Raw genomic sequence first — 19958 nt, 5'->3', positions numbered from 1 at the left:
AGTTCATCAGTACCCACATGTTTACCCAACAGGGCAAGCTGAGGCTCTCTGGGGCCATTTGAATTTGGGACCCTCATCCTGAGCACTCCTCCTCCAAACAAGACCTGTGTGCACCTGGGCATTAAGTTCCAAGCACAACAGTCCCACACAAAGTTTGGTCAACATTAGTGGCGGGCACGTGGAGAATGGCTCCATGACTGATGGACACACAGGGTGGAGTCAAGGTAGGTCATCACCCTGTTTCCTCTTCCAGCGCTGCCAAGGGCTAGATCCAGCACTGACCCTGCAATTATGTTGCCTTTAGTGGGGGGGGGGGGGGGATGAGCAACTGCAAAGCCTCAAGACCCTCCTCATAGCCGCAGCTTGAGCAGCCGGCTACGGACCCTGGAATGTGCAATGTTGAATGTGTGAATCAGCTCTTAGCATTTTAGGTAGGGGTGCTTTTTGCTTCTCACTACTCACTTATTGCAGAATAAATTTAATTATTTATTGTATGATGTGTGTGTCGTGCAGCTGACAGATCTAAGAATTGTCTGGCAGCTAGGTAAGGGGGAAGTTTGCCATTTCCGGCCTCCGCATCATGACCTCTAGTGTTCTTTGGAGGAACTGCTACCCCAAATCCTTGGAGGTCCAAATACAAGCCAGGGTCAGCCCTGCTTAACTTCCAAGAATGGTCAGGATTAGGCTTGCCTAGGTTATCCAGGTCAGGGCATTGCAGTCCCAAAGCTGAGCCTGACTCTGAGCCCCCTGTTTTTATAGGACGATCCAGCAAATTCAGGGCCAAAGGTTTGCTAATTGACACATTCCCCCCCCCCCCGCAGTGTATGCCACAAGTACAGTTGGTCAATCCACCTTGACCCGCCATTTCAACCCTTGTTCATACTTCTCCCCCCTCCCCCCAAAAGGCCATAGATTTGAACTATGCAGGTACTGGATACAGCCCTGCAAACCATTAGTACTTATTATGATAGCTACTTCAAGCAGGGAAGTGAGGTATTCCCATTCTAGTCGCATCACTGTCCTTATTACAGTAATAACTCCTAGTGATGTATTAGAAAACATCCAAATGAAGCAAAGCTCTGCCTTTGTGGTGTGTTAAGTCACATCTGACCGTGAAATTTGAGCCTGGGACTAATTATAGAGAAGCTGATGGGTCGTTGAAATTGTGCAGGGATGTTAAGGCCCAACCAGAACCTAAACATGTTTACTTGGTAACAAGTGACACTGAGCTAGGATTGAAACGATCTTCCCCACTGCATTCCGGGATTACTCCTGAAGTAATTTGCTTCATGCCACGCCTCCGGATTTTTAACAAGGAGACTTTCTAAAATTAATTCCGGACTTGGAGGATCTGCAGTTTGAACCAGTTTTCAGTTCTCACAGTTCCTGATCATCTTCTCTGTTCCTCTGCAGTCAGCTGGGTGACCTTGGGCCAGTCACAGTCATGATAGTGTTGTTCCAACAGAGCTGTCCTGTCAGAGCTCTCTCGGGGTGTCTGTTGTGGGGAGAGGAAGGGAAGGTGATTGTAAGCTAAGAAGAAGATTTGGTTTTTATCCCCCCCCCCCCATCACTACCCAAAGGAGTCTCAAGTTGACTGTAGCTTTCTCTTTGGCGATGGAAAGAGCGTCATTTAGAAACTGAAGTACAGAGTCTCAGCCTGACCGGGGGGGGGGGGGGCAGAGAAGAAGAATTGAGTTAGATGTTACTTCTGGTCTCAGCCATAGGCCTGGTGGAACAGCTCTGGCTTGTAAACCCTGCAGAACTATGGAAGGTCCCCCAATGTCCTGTGGCAGAGTCTTCCACCCGGCCAGGGCCAAAAAGACCTTGTGGCTTCAGACCTGGACCAACTGAGCAAATTCCACCCCCACCCTCCCTGTAGAATGAGGTTCCAGCAGAGCCCTTTCCAAGCCCGCCCCCAACTAGGTCTCAAAAATCTGGATGGGCTGAAGATCAAATACAAATTTAATTCTCTGTGAAACTTGATAACCCAATCATGTGGCTATTTTCCATCTGCATGTTAATTCCTGTGTTTTTAGTGTCTCACTTAAGTTCTCAATGTACACTTATATTCATAGGCTCATGCTGTACTCGGGGGTTTAATATACTATTTGCTTAATGGTCCATTGACATAATCATTTGATATAGATCCTAGTCATACCACATTACCAGGTTGTGATATATTAATATAGCTTCATATTAATGTTGGATGGAAAGCCTATTACATCATTATCCATGAGCAATTAGTTGCTATCTGTCGCAGGTATACACAGCGAACGCAAGTCATTAGGGGCCCCGGCTTTTCAAAGTGCCGGATACTCACAGTTAAGATTGAAATCAACTGGAAATCTCACCAGATCTATCATCGAGTTGTACGAGCAAAATAATCTTTGCATCTTAAATATCCCATCATCGTGCACAAGAGGGTTTTTTCCCCCTCCGTTCCTTCCTCTGAACCTGTGAACACATTGCGGGGCACAATATTTATCTAGAATGAAGGGAGAGGTGAACATTGGGTTCTGTCCAGCCAGATTTTTCATGTATTCTCATCCTCACAGGGGATTCTATGTGCAGGCCTCTTGACTTTCTAACTGGCCAGAGAGGACCCTCTCCTCCCTTTTCAACCAGCAGAAAATTCTATGCCTCCGATATCCTTTAACTTAAATATTTCTTTTTCCTTTTTAAAGAGCCATATTTGACAATGTTCTGAGCCACCTTTGACCCTACAGACCCCCAGCTGTACAAATTTATTTTGATAGGATGGTCATCTAAATTAATAGCATGCCTCAAAGTAGGGTCCTAATTAGGACCCAGTTTCATTGCTGTTGTGTTGACTCAGCTGTTGCACGCAAAGATACGGCTTGAGGGTGGGTCCTTCCATATCTTTTCAGGGTGATCAGCGACAAGGATCTATGGCCACTCAAGTTCTGTCCCGCTGTGAAATGACTAAATAGGAAATCAGTTCTGGGCAAAGCTCACTGGAGCTGATCTAGAGCCAGTTTGAACTTTGGAAAACATTATTTTCTGCCCGGTGGGTAATAGTTGATTACGCCATGCTGATTCAACAGTCAGGCAAATGCAAATTCAGAGGAAAGGGAAGAAGAGCGAGAGGATCAGATGGGTGGTATTTTATGGGAGTGGAACATCTGTCTGTTTTTCACAGCAAACCCAAGATGTGAAAATGGACAGTGCTCACTCGGAATACCTTTCAAGGAAAAGCCATTTGCAGAGACGCAGAGTACTTCCAGCATGTGTCCATATAGGCACACATGTACATAAGCAGTGCCAAGAGACTGCTTCATTTCTCAAAGTGCACCATTGTGGAATGTGTTGCCACTAAACGGCAGAGCGTTGCAGAGCAGCTGTGCCCATGCCATGTGTTTTACGGTTCTTTTCGTTAGCAGACTGCATTTGTGGGATGGAGCTTTACGTTTCTGAAGCTGGGGCAATGGCATTCACTGGGCGCCACACAAGCCAGAGCCAGCTCAGAATTTACAAAAAGAAAGACGTTAGACCAATTTGTTGCTAAAATGAATAAATAAAATGTGTGCAAAATACTTCATGTGAAATGTAGGCAGCTTTTCTTTGGAGCTTTTAAGCAGGGCTGGCCATGATCTATCTGCCCATCCATCCATCCATCGGCATATGTGTAGTATAGCCAGGATATTGTAGGATTGGCCCCCAGCCAGGCAGGAGATGTTCAGAGGTGGCTTGTCACTGTCCGCCTCCATGGCATGACCCCTTCTGATCCTAGGAAATCTCCCATCTAAATGCTGACAGTGGAACATGGGAGTGGGGGTGAGGCAGGACACAGTGATGTCGTGGCACATGACTCTGCAACATCACTTCCAGCTACGTACATTGTGGCACTGCAGTGACGATCTAGGAATTTTCAAAATCTCTATGGTCAAAGCATAGATCTCTGGAATATTCTTAGAACTTGGCTGTGGTGACATAACATCAGTTCTGGGTATGTTACTATAAGTGGCGTAGTGGTGATGGCACAAAGGATGATCCCATGTTAATTCGCCCTTCTAACAATTCGCACATCCAACAATTCAGACTTTCTCTCAGCCATGTGGAATCGTGATTAACATGGCTCCCCCATGTGGCAGGGAGAACATTTATAGTGCAATTCTAAATAGGTCTTCTCACAATCCTACTCAGATCTACGCAAGGAAGCCAAAGTGTCCTTAGGACTTCCCTGTGAAAGAGCAGCCCAAGCCTGCCTAGAAAGTTGCAGGGAAGTATAGAGAGTTTTTTGGGCTCCAGACTCAGATTTCAATCTTTCCATTCTTCCCGTTGAACTTAAACAACTGGCAGCCATATGTGTAAGCAAACAAAGTTTTACTGCTCCTAAAAGAGAGCAGTCTCAGATCTTTCTTTCTTCTCCAATTGGCTATGGAATGGAAAAAAGAACAATAGATGCGAGATAAAGTTATTTGCATTTGTGATGAACACAGGAACTATCTACCTTGCATTATCCTAAAAAAAGAGGGGGGAAAATTAAACCACATTTTTAATTAACTGATAAACTATTAATCAAATTTTTGCAATGTTAGGTGACACATTATTCATTTAAACAGAATGGCTGTGAACTTAAACTAATCAAATCTGATTTGCTCACATATGCTTGATTGAAATACATTTTAACTAGCATATACAAAGAGAAAATCTTGGGTTTCTTACCTAATCTTCAGAGTATACTGCTGAGTTAATAAGGGCAGTATTTTTTTTTTAGATGAGACCACCGTTTCTTAATCTGCATATCAAAATCAAGAGCAACTTAATTGCAAAACACATATTCCTGAAATCTAATCATTATACTGCTTTAGGGTATTTTATTGAAGCATGTTAAATTATGGACAGAATATTAATGATGAAGCTAATCAAACCCAATTAGTCACTTCTAACAATAGTCACATAAATATACAAGTCAGGTACTAAAGTACCGTAGGTAAGGTTTTAATTTTTTTTTTTATAACACATTCCTGCGGTATTTATGAATCACATACTTGTTATTTTTAATCTAAAAATCTCGGACAGGTCATTTCAAAGAAAATGAATTGGTGAGAAGAAAAATGAATTTCTTTCATCATATGTGTATTGACGCTATTGGTTTCCCAGTATATATAAATACTGAATTTACTGTAATATTATGCTTACATAGAAGTTAGTAATGGGCTAGGATAGTAACAGCTTGAAATGCGAGTAAGCAAAATAATGCATTTAGAAAGCATGCAAGTGCAGTATCTGCATCAAAATGCACCAGCATTGTGATTCTATATTTCTATGCCTTTAGCTTTCATATTCAAGCGTATTTCATCATCATAGCTGGAAGAAAGGTGTTTTCTTCACAGCCTAAGAGTAAGTATGGGTGGAGGAGGGATGGACGGAGAATGGGTAAGGAGAGGGGCTCTGCCCTTTAGCGACTTGTGTTCACTTGATCCATCCATTTGCATTTGCTTAGTAAACTTGTTATTCCAGTGTATTTATTTATTTGAATGTATTACCCATCCTTTCTGCCAAGCTGAACTCAAGGCAATGGACAACATAGATGGGAAGGGGCGGTGCTCCAGGTGGGCATGTACACAGCTATGCTTCTCAACCATATTCTGCATGATTGCACCATTTCTGGGGTTTCTTGAAGCATGAAGAATTTTTCAGGGGTTTCTCAGTGGTAAAACAGTTGAGTAAGATCTTTCCTTTCATCTCCTACCCAGCTCCTTTAACTGGAGATGCCAGGAAACAGATCTGAGATAGTCTGTAAGCAAATCATGGAGTCTAACACTGAACCATGGATCCTCCCCAACATTTTAAAGATATCTTTTTTAAGTTACTAAAAGATGGAAAGCATTTATGCTCTTCAATCATTCCCTAGGCATTTTTTTGTACCAAATACCACCCACTGCATTGGCTTCAGTACTGGCATAAAAAGAACAGAGTCTGGTGGTTTCTCTCAATTTGTTTCACAGCCTCACTACCGTTTCTGTTTTTAATAAAGATTAATGCAATGCTTGGTAGCATTTTGGAAGTTGACTGGGAAGAATTAAACAAAACTGGTAGGGAGTCAGTAAATAGGAGATGCCGTGGGCAAGAGAATAGAGTTTGTTAGAATGGAACAGATGGTAAGGAACAATACAAAAGGTGAAAGAAATAAAAGGAGTAGTGGGCACTAAGGGAAATAGATTGAATTTTAGCTGTTAAAAGCATCAAGTTTGTTGATGAATATATTACATCAAGTGCATAGGGGGAAATAAATACAAAAGGCTTGCGTCATTGGCAGAAGTGAAACAAAATGTGCATATAAAGGGAAAGGTGAAAGGGTTTTAAATTGTGAAATAGATGGTGTACCACAATGAAACTTCAGCATGGAAAAATGTTCATTCTCGTGTTTGCCTCAAGGCAAGAAAACTGGGAATTGGCCGTTCTTTCTTCTCTCAAATGAAATACTAGCATGAATTCATGATGCGTTGGGCACGTAGGTTGTTTTGCCTTACTTACTGGGGACATCTTGTTCCAGTTTTCTCTTGCAGAGGAGCTGTAACCCCATGAGCAGGGTGCTCCCACTTCACAAAATAATTGCAGACAGAGGCTTTTGGTCAGATTCCCCAGTTGCTCCTGGATTGTTGAGGAAGATCGGATATGGAATGGTATAGCCTGATCTCGTCAGATCTTCAAGCGATTGGATGGGAGACCACCAAGAAAGACTTTATAAAGGAAGGCAAACCTGCTTAAGCACTTGCCTTGAAAAGGCTAGAGCAGCCTTTCACAACTTTTTGACCACTGAGAAAACCCTGAAGACCTTCTTTAGGCTTCGAGAAAACCCAGAAGTGACTTTTGGCCACACTCGTGTAAGATGGGTGTGATGGGTTGTCAGTTATTTCTTGCTGTAGACTGAATGCTTGTACAGCATACATCATCCCACCCCACAGTTGCTACCAGTTATAGAATCATAGAATCATAGAGTTGGAAGGAACCTCATGGGTCATCTAGTCCAACCCCCTGCACTATGCAGGAAACTCACATCCCAATCGCTCATCTACTGTAACCTGCCACCCCTTTGCCTTCACAGAATCAGCCTCTCCATCAGATGGCCATGTAGCCTCTGTTTAAAAATATCCAAAGACGGAGAACCCACCACCTCCCGAGGAAGCCTGTTATAAATCAGAGCAGTCAGAAGTTTGCAATACTTTACATAGATTTCGAGATTGGTTGATTACAAGTAAAGTTTTCAAGTGAAAGAATTGTTTTGTTTCTTTTTCACAATTAATCATTGAGATGGTTTACCAACAGTGACGGAGTCAGTGAAACCCCAGATGTCTGACATATCGTTGCAATCTGCGGTAGAATTCTTATGGCAAACAGGATCCTTATGAACAAGAACTAATCTTAGATTGATCAAGAAAGAAATGTAATTAAATTAGAACGAGAAACTCACCAACAAACGGTTGTTATCTGGCTTAAAGCAGTACAATATCGCGGTAAACAATGTATTAGTAACTGTGCTAATTATCTGTTTTCCATTGTTTGTTTTAATTAATTTAGTAGATTATTCTTGTATTATGTCTGTTTTTGTCACCCGCCTTGTGTCTTGACTGGGATGGGAAAAAGAAAGGATATATAAATATTCTTTAAAATGATAAATAGGAATATGAAAAATCAAATTAAACAAGATATTAACTAACACTAAGGATTAATGGAAAATCTTATTCATTTGGCCATGGTTTAGACTTATGCCAGCATAGACACTATCATCCTAGTTCAGAAGTTGTTTGACCAACAGTCAAACAAATATTGGTCAAAAATGTAATTTAAAGAGAAACAACCACATTGAATATGAAATCATTCTGCTTAAAATAGATAAAAGTCGCTGAGGAGTTTAGAACCACTTTCCACTCATAGGGATCATGTGACTCCAGCCTTGGCCCATATTCACTGGTTCCGTTAGTTTCCATTCTGGGGAAATGACTGCACCTTCTTTGCCCTAACTCAGGCCCTGTAAATATAATCCTCATCATACTTGGGGGGCAGATAGAAGAGTGTCACCTGGAGATCTCCCAAAAGTGGATTATTACAGGCGATCATTTTGATAAGTGCCTGTTCAGGAGGTTCAGAAGGATATAGAAGGATCCTGTGCAACCTAGAGACATCCAAGTTGTGGGTGGCCTTCCCTGGATGCTCCTCTACATGCCATCCAAGTTGTTGCTTTGAAGTTTGGTAAACATTTAGATTGAGTGGAGACGGTATACCTGGAAATGCATCCATTCACAAGCCAGCATGAACTCTCCATGAATAGTTTGAAAGTTAATGGACGTTTCGCAAACCATGTACCAGGCAAAATTCATCTCGAACTTTAGTTCATGAGCCATTTCATGCCTATGGTATGGTAATCAGACCCAGCAAAGGCATCTACAAAGCATACAAATGAGCTAGTCACCTTCCATGCTGATCCGAATTAACTCTGGATAGGCAGTCATTTGACATGGAAATCTTTATGTGTTTGTTGGGAATAGTATGTTTCTATTTAAAAAACCCAATTCTTATTTCAAATTGAGATATCAGTTATCGAAATGTAGTTCTCTAAGACTGTCCCCCTCAAATTATGAAGTCTGATTTTTCATTTCATCCTGTTTCTATAATGATCAGTTGGTTATAGCAAGCCAATCTCCTGTTTTGCAATGTGGACTAAACACTAATTATGTTGTTCAAGCAGGGGGATGAAAATGATTTGGCATGTTTTGTTATTTCCAAAGCCTTGCTTGTTTGTGTGCATGAAATTTCCTTAGTAAAGAAGGACTAAGAGGCTCAGATTAAGTCCCATCCTTAATCTCGTTTATTCTAGACCAAGCATATCTCATCCTTGCAAGCTGCTCACGGATGAATTTCATGGGTTAAACTAAGTATACATAAAGATATATTCTTCTGAAATGGCAGATGCCACCAGACACAGCTACATTTTTAGTTTGGCAGATTAAATGTAGATTGTTCAACAACCATCCCATGGCTTGGCTTGTGTATTAAAGGCCATGTAGTCACTAGAGTGACAAACGACACGACATTTTAAATTTTGTCAATTGACAATGCCGAACTAGAGCACAAATGCAGTGTGTGTTTCAGTCACTAAACCGAAGATTAGTGGCACACCTACTGGTGAAAAGTTGTATAAATTGGCGCTAGTTGAGCTGTTTGTGTGCTTTCTCACCACATTTAACAGATGCAAAATGGTGTTTGCTGACATAAATTTACTACACTGTGTCTCATTTGTTTACTCCATGCTGTTTTTGTGCTCCGTTATGGCTGCTGTGTTAAGGTTTTAAAAAAAGGTTTTGATGTTTTGCCTTGCTTTATTTTCAACCATTATGAAATAAATAATTATCCAAGATTCATGACGATTCTGTATCTATGGCATCAACACCATATACTAGTAAATCCCCAATTATAAGACTGATGATTGCCTAATTGAGATGTGTTTTTTTAATTAGTGGTTAGAGTGGTTAGGATCTGGGAGACCAGATTCAAATCCCCTCTTGCTAGAAGTTTACTAGGCGACTTTGGCCCTATCACACACTCTTCTCCTGACTAACCTCATGGGAGCGTTTTGTGAGGATAAAACAGGTAAAATATCTCCACTAAGAAATATATCTCCTCTAAGACAGATGTTGTCGTTAGGTGCGAAGTCGTGTCTGACCCATCGCGACCTCATGGACAATGATCCTCCAGGCCTTCCTGTCTTCTACCATTCCCCAGAGTCCATTTAAATTTGCACCGACTGCTTCAGTGACTCCATCCAGCCACCTCATTCTCTGTCGTCCCCTTCTTCTTCTTTTGCCCTCAATCGCTCCCAGCATTAGGCTCTTCTCCACGGAGTCCTTCCTTCTCATGAGGTGGCCAAAGTATTTGAGCTTCATCTTCAGGATCTGGCCTTCTAAAGAGCAGTCAGGGCTGATCTCCTCTAGGACTGATCAGTTTGTTCGCCTTGCAGTCCAAGGGACTCGCAAGAGTCATCTCCAGCACCAGAGTTCAAAAGCCTCAATTCTTTGATGCTTGGCCTAAGACAGATACCTTCTCCCTAATCACAGGTGAAAGGGCAGTCTGTTAGTACACAGTGCTTAGGGGAAAACATCTATTTGTGTTCAGAGGAATTTATCTTCATTATTTACTTCACATGGTTGGGGAACAAAGCCTTGGCTGAAACTAGCATGTTTTGACTGTAAGAGCTGTCACCTAACTGTTCAGACAATGGGGAAATGAAACAATTTTACAAATACATAAATATAGTTTCAAAATTTATAGTTTCCCCCAATTTTTTAAACTATATTATGTTTTCCTCCACATTCCTCCTACAAGGATTTACAAAGTGAACACACGCCATTAGGGAAATGGGTTCTTGCTCTCTAGGGAACAGAAGACACGCAAAGAGCAAACCTTAGGCTTTGCTCAGTTTGAATGATAACCAGGGTAGCAATCACTTAACAGTTCAGTGCCGTGCCTGGAGAGAAAATTTATTCTCGGTGGTGATCAATTTATGGTTATAGTCCTAAATATATTTGCATCCATGCAGATTTCTGTGCTTTTTTTTTTTTTGGCAGGGTGTATATGTATTGTTGCTATTATTATTGTTTCTGTCACAAAGAACCAGTCCCAAAAAAGGCCCAGATTTGGATGCAATCATTTAATGTTAATTAGTTAATATTTTAGACCTTTATGAAACCAGATATTTCAAAAAACAAGAGAAAAAACTCACCAACATAAAATTATAGACTGCCACTGCTCAGATGGTCAGTCTTCAGTGAACGTGATGTAAAGCTGCGAAGCCAAGAGTATATATCTGTGCACTGACTGAACTCACAGGGACTGAGAATTGCCTATTCTCCCATCCCAGGTTAGTCTGTAGCAATGGAAAAAAGCAAGAGTCCAGGAGCATCTTAAAGGCTAACAAAATTTGTGGCTTCTGAGAGTTACTGCTCACTTCTTCAGATATAGTGTGCAAATTTGCTGCAAGTACAAAATTTGAGGGACTGGACGCAATTAGTCTCTTCTGGGGAGAAGTCTTCCAACAGAGGAAAACTCCCTTCTTAAAGGAAGAGAGCTATTGACCCATGACCAACAGTACCCGTGCAAGTGGAAAACAATGCCAGTTGTTAGCTGCCCCACACCTACTGTTATTACCAATGACTGTATAATGCAAAAATGTTAACAGTCCAATAAAACTGCTGAATTGTCACAAGCTCCATTCATTTCACTAGTAAAGTACATTAAGAACTACAGTTTTAATTCTACTCATTTAGTTACGATTCACTTCAGCAAATGCATATTATGTGCTTCCTCAATTATTTTGGCATTTATTAATGTTTGGTTAAAACGCTGCCCCCAACTGTCATGTGATTTTTTCTGAAGTGGAAGCTTAAGAAGTCCTTGGAATTTGCAACAGATTTTACAATCTTTAGACAAATTACAGTCCCAGGATACACTTATTTATAGGTATTCATCTCCTTTGTTGGTACATTTCTTAAGGTTCTGTTTGACTATGCTTGTGATGCTTCATGGCAGGAATCCTAATTTGATGTACTGATTATAATTATGAAAATGCATTGTGGAAAATGCATACTGCACATATTTGGTATTAATCATCTTGTTTAGAAAACACCTTTCCCCCCCTAAACAATTCTGCCTGCCTTAGGATGCAAAACATTTGTAAAATATAGTTTAACAGTTGACCAAGCACCTTATCCAATTTAGGCTTGCTTAATTTGGTAAAATAATGGGCTCTCATTGTTATAGTTGGGGGCTGGGGGAACATAGGCTCATATTTAATTACTCCCTTCTGCTGTATTGAATCTATCCCATGCAAATTTGGATGAAAATACAGTAAAATATTTCCTCTCATGTCTGGAAGACATAACCCAAAATACAAAATAGTTATTGAAACTTGGTTTTACAAAGAAATATTTAAATATGTATGTGAAATGTTTGCCACTGAAATTAAATGTTTCAAAACTGTGGCGTTTCCTCCTTTTCTTTTCTACTTGTAAATAGTAAATGATGAATGTGCCTGGAAGGTCTGGAAAACAGTTATAATATAGGTATATTCTGATGTTCTGTAATCAAGATGTTGCTATACACACAAACTACACACACTTTTATACTCCCCTACCTACAATCAGGCAATTTTTATATACTCGATTTTCATTGTATTTCTGGTGTAAAATGAACAGGTGGATCTTGTGGGTGGTAAGAATATGAACTATCTTAAATTTATATGGACTATACTTGCAGTGCAGTCTTAGTTTCAATGGATTTAGGAAGGGGCATTGAAACTAAGCCTGATACAATCAGATCTCAGAAACAAAGCAGGGTTGGTACTTGGACAGACCACCAAGGAAGACTCTGCTGTAGAAGGTAATGGCAAACCACCCCTGCTTCTCACTTGTCTTGAAAGCCCCTTGCTGGAGTTGCTATATCTGCAACTTGACTGCACTTACATACATATCTTTGCTTAAGAGCAATTAGTCTTATGTTATATGTAGTTGATTGAATGAAACAAAGAGTAGTTTAGTATGACATATATCTTTATGGAAATAATGTTTGTTTACAAATATGTATGAATAGGTATTTGGTGATCTGTAGTTACTATAATCCAAGAGATTCCTAGTTCAAATCTCTCCTCTCCCATAACTTCACTAGGTGGCCATACGCAACCAGTCTAACCCTTCATCATATAATAGCTGAACTGGCATGGCTTTTCATGTATTTATGTATAGCTAATTTATTCTTAGCATTTTGTATATGCAGGATGCATACCAAGTGTTACACATTATTGTGTAGGAAGACCAAATTGCAATGGCAATACTTGTATTCTGCAAGTATTTTTGACTTATGTGAATTTATTATTTATTATATTTCTATAGAGCCTCTTGTGGCGCAGAGTAGTAAGGCAGCCGTCTGAAAACTTTGCCCATGAGGCTGGGAGTTCGATCCCAGCAGCCGGCTCAAGGTTGACTCAGCCTTCCATCCTTCCGAGGTCGGTAAAATGAGTACCCAGCTTGCTGCTGGGGGGTAAACGGTCATGACTGGGGAAGGCACTGGCAAACCACCCCGTATTGAGTCTGCCATGAAAACGCTAGAGGGCGTCACCCCAAGGGTCAGACATGACTCGGTGCTTGCACAGGGGATACCTTTACCTTTACCTTTTATATTTCTATACCGCCCCCACTTGTGACTCAGAATGGTTTATATAGAGCATAAGGATAATACAGCATAATTTATTACATTGGGCAAACAGTAACAGTGGTTTCCATAACTGATTTTAAGAGTTTCTATAACATTTTCTGTAGTTTTTTCCATAACAATTAATTTGCTAACTATGGTTCCATAGTAGATTGGTCAGGAATCCAGTTAATGGGTAGGGTTTTTTCTGGGGGGCCCAGCTGGCGCTTTTGTTTCAGTCAGTCTCAACCAAATGCTTGATGGAAGAGCTCCATTCTGCAGGTCCTGAAGAACTGTGGAAGTTCGGGCAAGGCCCTGATGTCTTCAGGGAGCTCATCCCACTCAGTGGGGGCCAGGATAGAGAAAGCTCTGGCCCTGGTTGAGGACAGGCATGCTTCTTTGGGGCCAGGGATCACTAGCCAGTTGGAAGTGGCAGAACATAGAACTGTTTTTTTTTTTTGGGGGGGGGGTTGTAGGTAGTGAAGTGGTCTCTCAGGTACATGGGCTCAAACCACATAGGGCCTTGAAGGTGATTACCAAAACCTTAAGTCTTATCCAGAATTTGATGGGCAACCAATGCAGCTGTTGGATAGCAGACTGAATGCGGGACCTCCGTGGTGTTCCTGTGAGGATCCTGGCCGCTACATTCTGGACCATTTGTAGTGTCTGGATCAAGGTTAATAGTAGTCCTGTGCAGAACAAGTTGCAGAAGTAACTGTTGCCTGGATCACGTAACTGTTGCTCTGTGATCTGGGGCCAAGTAGGGCACTGGTAGCTTGGCTTGGCATAGATGGTAAAAAGTCAGCTGTGCTACTCTTGTGACCTATGTCTCCATAGAGGAGGCATTGAGGATCATGCCCAGGTTCCTGGAGGAGTGATCCACTGATAGCATACCCCATCCAGATTGGGCAAATGTGCTTCCTTACTTGGACCCTTCCTGCCTAGCCATGGGACCTCCATCTTTGAAGGGTTGAGCTTCAGATAACTCTGCTTGAGCCACCTCGTCACAGCTTCTAGACATCTGGTTAAGGCAAGTTGCTTCACATACGTCCATTTTCCTACACAGAGGTACTCTGTGCTTATTTTATGCAAATATGTATTTGGAAGCCACTCAGATTCAATGATCTAAAATGATTTTTTTAAATATGAGACAAAATAAATCCATGATCTAATAGTTTTGACTGATATATTGATTCTTATTTCTGCTTCATGACAATCAAGTATCTTAAGTTCTTATTATCAGTAGTCACTAGCCATAGTGCACCTCCATTTTCAGAGGCACCAAACCTCTGAATCCCATCACCAGAAGGAAACATTGGGGGAAACTATTAGCCTCTATGCAATGTTGTTGTCCTCCAGTAGAACAGGTTAGCTACTGTGTGGGACAGGATGCTGGACTAGATGTATCACGGTAGACTAATCCATCAGGGCTCTTCTTATGTTTTTGCACAATGGTCTGTTTTTTTTTTAATGGATCATGGATGTAAAATTCAGTGTCTATGCTTTATATTTTTAAAACAGCTGTTTTTTGTCACTTCTCAGTGAGGAATATACAATTAGACTTGCTCACAAAGCTCCTAAGGAGAAAAAAAGTTCCAATTCTATTATATGCATGAGACATTTAACAGGCCTAAACCTTATGTGACATCTTTCCCATCAGACACACAAAGGTCATTGGGCTTTGATAGGTGTGGCACCTGTGTTTAGTGTCTTGTGGTCTAAGTATGTTAATATACCTCACGTTGGCAGCTGTCAATCTGCTAAATGCAGATGAGCATGGAGAGGTGTTTGAAGGAAATGAGATCCAGTGGAAGAAATCTAGGTACTGAGTAGTTCTTCTTCCATTGTGTACGAATTTATAAAAACTGACAATAACTGAATCAAGTAGGAATACTGCTGGTTTGATTTTTAAATATACATGATAGAGAAGACTGTGTCCCTTCAACGGACATGCAATGCAGATCTTGACTTGTGCATTGTGCATCATTGTGGAATTTTATTTTTTCCTGGTCCAGAAAGAAACTGAGCACCCTTAGACATCACCACTCCTTTCTCTTCCTTCCCCTTTAAACTCAGTCACCAGCCTAAGGACAGGAGCCATTTTTAAAAATTGAATATGTTTTATTATCTTGTTTCAATTAATCACGTTTTAATTGTAACCCTGCTGTGCATGTTTTAAATTGATGGTTGCGAGCCGCCCAGAGCCCAGTCCAAAAAGTGGGAAGGGCAGTATATGAATGTAATTATTAATAATAATAATAAGCAGGGCCCTGTGCTAAATTTAATGGCTGGAGATCCAGAGTCTGTATACAGAAATATCCTTTTTATATACATGACGGTGAGGTGGCAATATACAGAACTGTAGCACGCCCCACCACTGCCACCCCATTGCCAAGTAGGATCCAATGGGTCCCTCCTCAAACAGTCTGAGCTCAACTCAAGAAACCCTTTACAGGGGACACAGTCCCAGGAGGCCAGAGGGTGCTTCCTTCCGGTCCACCACCATAGTCTTGGGGACTCTTGCCTGCGCACCCGAGGAGAGGATCTTTCCTCCTGGGATCCGCGGGATCTCCCGGCAGCGCAGAGCGAAGGGGGTGTGTGCATATGCATGTGCATGAGGGAAGCGGCGCGCCCTCCCGCTGCCGCCTCCTCCTCCTCTTCCTTCGCCTCCTCCCGGCGGCTACCCAGAGTGCTGTAGCCGCGGCGAGGCAGGCGCAGGGAAGCGGCCTCGGCCGTGGTTGTCGTCGGTCGCTCTCTCCTCGGTCCCACACCTTCCGTCCTCGGAGCGGGGAGATCGGGACGGCGCGAATCCACGGCGGGTTCCCATCGGTGCGGCGGCCGCTGCTCCAGGGCCCCGGCTGAGGAGGCGGCGGCGGCGGCGCGGCCCAGCATGCGAGTGTGAGATGCTTCCCCCGGCAGCGGCTCCTGACTGGGCCCAGGTGGCTTCGGCGGCCCCCGCGTTGTGGATGCGACTCCGGAGCCGGCGGTTTGCCTTCCACAAACATTTCTATAGGACTCAGTCGCCCTGCTGAGGGAGGGAAAGGCCAAAAAGCGAGAATTACAAGAGAAGCGAGCAGATATCATAATAAAGAGCCAGGCTCAGGCCTAGTCCGATCGGGTGGTCGATCGGGCGACTGTTATTCCCCCGCCGAACCCATTTCCTCCCTCAACCCCCCCCCTCACCCACTCCCTCACGGCTCATGGAGCCCGCCGGCCGAGCCCCGCCACTCAGCGTCACCCAACTGGGTCGCCTGAGGGAAGAACATGGAAAGGTAAAAAGAAAAGAAAGAAAAAGAAATGGACGGGGGGAAAGGGGGCGCGGGGAGGGAAGGAGGGGGAAAGGCGCCCTCCTGACGGGAAGCCTCCTCTGAGGGGACGCTGCGGAGTGCGGGGCGCGCCTCCTCAGGCTACGGGGTCTGCCGGGGCGCTCGAGGGGAGGGGGCGGGGCGAGAGAACGCGCCCGCGTGCCAGGTCCCCTCAGCGAGGGGCGGTTGGTGGCGGGAGGGTGTCACGCGATCGGGCCTTGGCAACGCCGTGCGTTGGCGGGCTTTTTTTTTTTTATGTGTGTGTGTGGGGGGGGAGGGTTGAGGGGAGTCTCTTCTCTCACTTTTGTTTTTTTTAATGTCTTCAGGTGTGTTAACGGATATTTCAGACTGCGCTTGGGGGTCTTCCTCTCGCTCCCTTTGTGCTCAGTGGAACTTGTTTCCTCAGGAAATCCTGACAGAATGAGAACTTTTGTCCACTCATCCTTTCTCCTCACAGGGGTGAAAGCAAGGCCGGATTATCCTTGTGGCCTGCATGGTGCCTTCTGCCCAACTGATCAGGGCTGTAACCTCTTTTGCCCCATCCCCCCCTTTAAGGACACTTGGAGTAACACCCCTTTCCACTGTGGAGTGACACCCCTGTCCACCTTCCTCCTCAATCTGGCTGCTCCCGCTACAATTGTACTGTGCTAGGACCCCCACAAATCCTTTATCTCTCTGTGGGGTTATGGGCCCGGCAAATCTTTGTTTACACTCAGGGGTGAAAGAGCAGTTCAGGCCCTTCCCCCAACATTTAAAATTTTCCGGCATCCCCTCTATTCAGTGGATCTTGCCCCCTAGGGAAACCCTAACACAGAGTTAGGATCTTCTCAATTTATCCTTACTGGGTGGCAGGGCACTCCCTCCCCCAGCTCATTTTCAGTTTCAGTATGTATTTATAACATATTCGAGAACCGTTGTACCACAATTGTACTTTGAACTTCTCTTTTATCACATGGGTGAGTTCTTGGTGGGTTGGGTGCTCCCAATGTGTTGCAATGCTGTTAGACTTGGTCGTGATCACTTAATGCGGATTATAGATTCATGTGGGTAACGGTGTGAGTCTGAAGCAGCAGAACAAAGTTTGAGTTCAGTGGCACCTTGAAGACCAATAAAGTTTTATTCAAGGTTGGACACATCACGCCCTTCCCCCAGACTTTTAACCCCGCCACCAATTCAGTGGATCTTGCTCCCTAAGGAAGTCCTTGCACAGGCTGTCATCCATTTATCCTTCTTGCTGGGGTGACAGGCAGCTCAGTTGCAGTTTCTGTATGTGTTTATAACACACTTGAACACAAAAATGTATACTTTGAATAAAAACGTTGTTGGTCGTAAAGAAGCCACTGGACTCAAACTTTGTTTTAATGCAGATTAGTTATCCAGTTGATTTCGGAGTTTGATACTTATAACATCAACCCAATTTGCTGTTGACATGTAAGTTACCCCTTAGCTTAATGTAACCACTTTGTTCTGATGGTGGCAACTATATTGGGCTGTCATAGTCACTTAATGAGGATTAGTTACCCCTTGATTTATTTTCTTTTGTACTGGTAGCCAGTCTCCAGTTGACGGAGTTACCCCTCAACCTCTTTCAACCATGTATGACAGTCGGAACCCTGTTATACTGTCACAGTCATTTAACATGGATTAAACCCCTTCAAAACCTGTTAATCTGTCTGATGTAACCACAGTTGTTGGAGGACAGACTTCCTGTCACTTTATATTATGAGTTTATTAGTGAAATGTGGATTCTATTTACATTGGTGATTTTCTAGAATTAAATGTGTTTTTATAGTATTCAAGAGGCTGGGGTATGTGTACATAGAAGCTTTGGGGTGAAGACGACGTTGATCATGGGCAATGCTTATGGCTAGGAGAGCGAACAAACAGCTTTACAACCTGTTGATGAGGGAGTTTTTTTGTTTCTCACTATGCATATTATACTTACATCCCACTTTTCAGATAGCAGTTGTCTCAGAGTTAAGAAACTCAGGTCCCTTCCCTCAGGCTTGCAAATGTAAAAGGCAGGAGACACAAGGGAGCAAGAGTAGAAGGAAAAGACAAGAGAACAGCCTGACAATATCAACATGTTTGGTTTGTAGATAGGGTTGCCAGCTCTAGGTTGGGAAATCCTTGGAGATTTGGGAGGACAGGATTTGGGGAGGGGAGGGACTTCAGCAAAGTATAACTTGAGCCTCAGGGGAAGGTGGTATAGAAAGCAGCCATTTTCTCCCGTCGTAATTCCAAGAGGTCTCCAGACACCACCTTTTGGTTGGCAATCCTATTTATAGATCTCAAATTTAAACATACAACCCTTGAAATTAAAACATACAATACTTGTTTTGGCAAAAAAAAAGAAAAAAGTTAAGGTTGAGGAGATCTCCTGCTATAGGTTTGCAGTATTACAAATCATGAAATTTTGAAACTGTCACAACACTCAAACTGTTGTTTTTTAGTCTAGGGCAGTGGTTCTCAACCTGGGGGTTGGGACCCCTTTAGGGGTTGAATGACCCTTTCACAGGGGTCACAGCAGGGCAAGCAGCTTGGCTGGGGGGGGGCACCATCTACACAACAGCCTTGCGGGGTAGATCGAGATAGAGCGTTCGTCTGTCTGGAGCAGCGGAAAAGAGCAAGATCGGCATGGTGGGACAAGAGGCAAAACTGGAGAACACCCCCCCCCCCAAAAAAAATTTATATATAATCATGAAAAATGGATATTCAGGCCATTGGTCAGTTTCGATTTAATATCTGTGAAAGAACACTTGCATAATTTTATGGTTGGGGGTCACCCCAACATGAGGAACTGTATTAAAGGATCGCGGCATTAGGAAAGTTGAGAACCATTGGTCTTGGGGAATAAATTGGGCGAAAGAAAAACACACGCTAGGTAATTTTGTTCATTCTCAGCAATTGCGTTAATATTTGGAAAGGTAAAAATGCAAAAGTAACCATGCTAGATTGGAACAATGGCTCCCTTGTTTCAAATAGTGGCCAATCAGTCCCCCTCCATCCCTGCACCAAAAGCCAACATAGAAGGGCACAAAGTACCACCATCTTCCCCTATTTTTTCGCCTTAAAGGATTACTGCATCTGGCCACGGAGGTTCCATTTATGTCCACCAGTGCTTATGATCCACAATGGCTGTTTACCTTGAAATTGCCTTTCCTCCTCTTTTAATGTCAACTGCCATACATTGGCCTGGCAAGCCTACTCCAACATTAAACATCTGACTTTCACTTCCGAGCTCTATCTCTGGTTAGTCACAAACTCATCTCTAATCGGATACTTTTTTAGTGTTATTTCTTTTAAATCAAATCACTTTAAAATCAATTAATGAAAGGTTCCCCATATGTTTGCTGCTGCACCATCTGGGCTGTTTTCAGGTCATTACAATCTGTTGTGTAAATAAGTGCCATAATATGTGGCAAATACGCGTAGTTTTCTCTAGAA

The 19958-nt window shown here is 42.8% G+C and overlaps 1 protein-coding gene and 1 long non-coding RNA gene across 2 annotated transcripts in view; one reads left to right on the top strand and one right to left on the bottom strand.

Annotated features, from left to right (window-relative positions):
• Positions 1 to 1161: 1161 nt before the first annotated feature.
• On the bottom strand, positions 1162 to 8440 carry LOC143823773 (uncharacterized). The gene is made up of 2 exons (XR_013226575.1): positions 2352 to 8440; positions 1162 to 1495 (listed from the first exon to the last, which is right to left on the bottom strand). It is a non-coding gene; the product is annotated as an uncharacterized LOC143823773 (long non-coding RNA).
• A 7306-nt stretch (positions 8441 to 15746) lies between these two features.
• Positions 15747 to 19958, top strand: part of URI1 (URI1 prefoldin like chaperone) — a 42944-nt gene continuing 38732 nt past the window's right edge. Inside the window, exon 1 of the mRNA XM_077310776.1 lies at positions 15747 to 16478. Coding sequence (XP_077166891.1) covers positions 16407 to 16478 — 72 coding nt within the window. The 5' untranslated portion in view covers positions 15747 to 16406. The remainder of the gene's footprint in view (positions 16479 to 19958) is intronic.

This window comes from Paroedura picta, chromosome 14, assembly GCF_049243985.1.
Source record: "Paroedura picta isolate Pp20150507F chromosome 14, Ppicta_v3.0, whole genome shotgun sequence".
Lineage (NCBI taxonomy): Eukaryota > Metazoa > Chordata > Lepidosauria > Squamata > Gekkonidae > Paroedura > Paroedura picta.
This window is presented reverse-complemented; position numbering and strand designations above follow the sequence as displayed.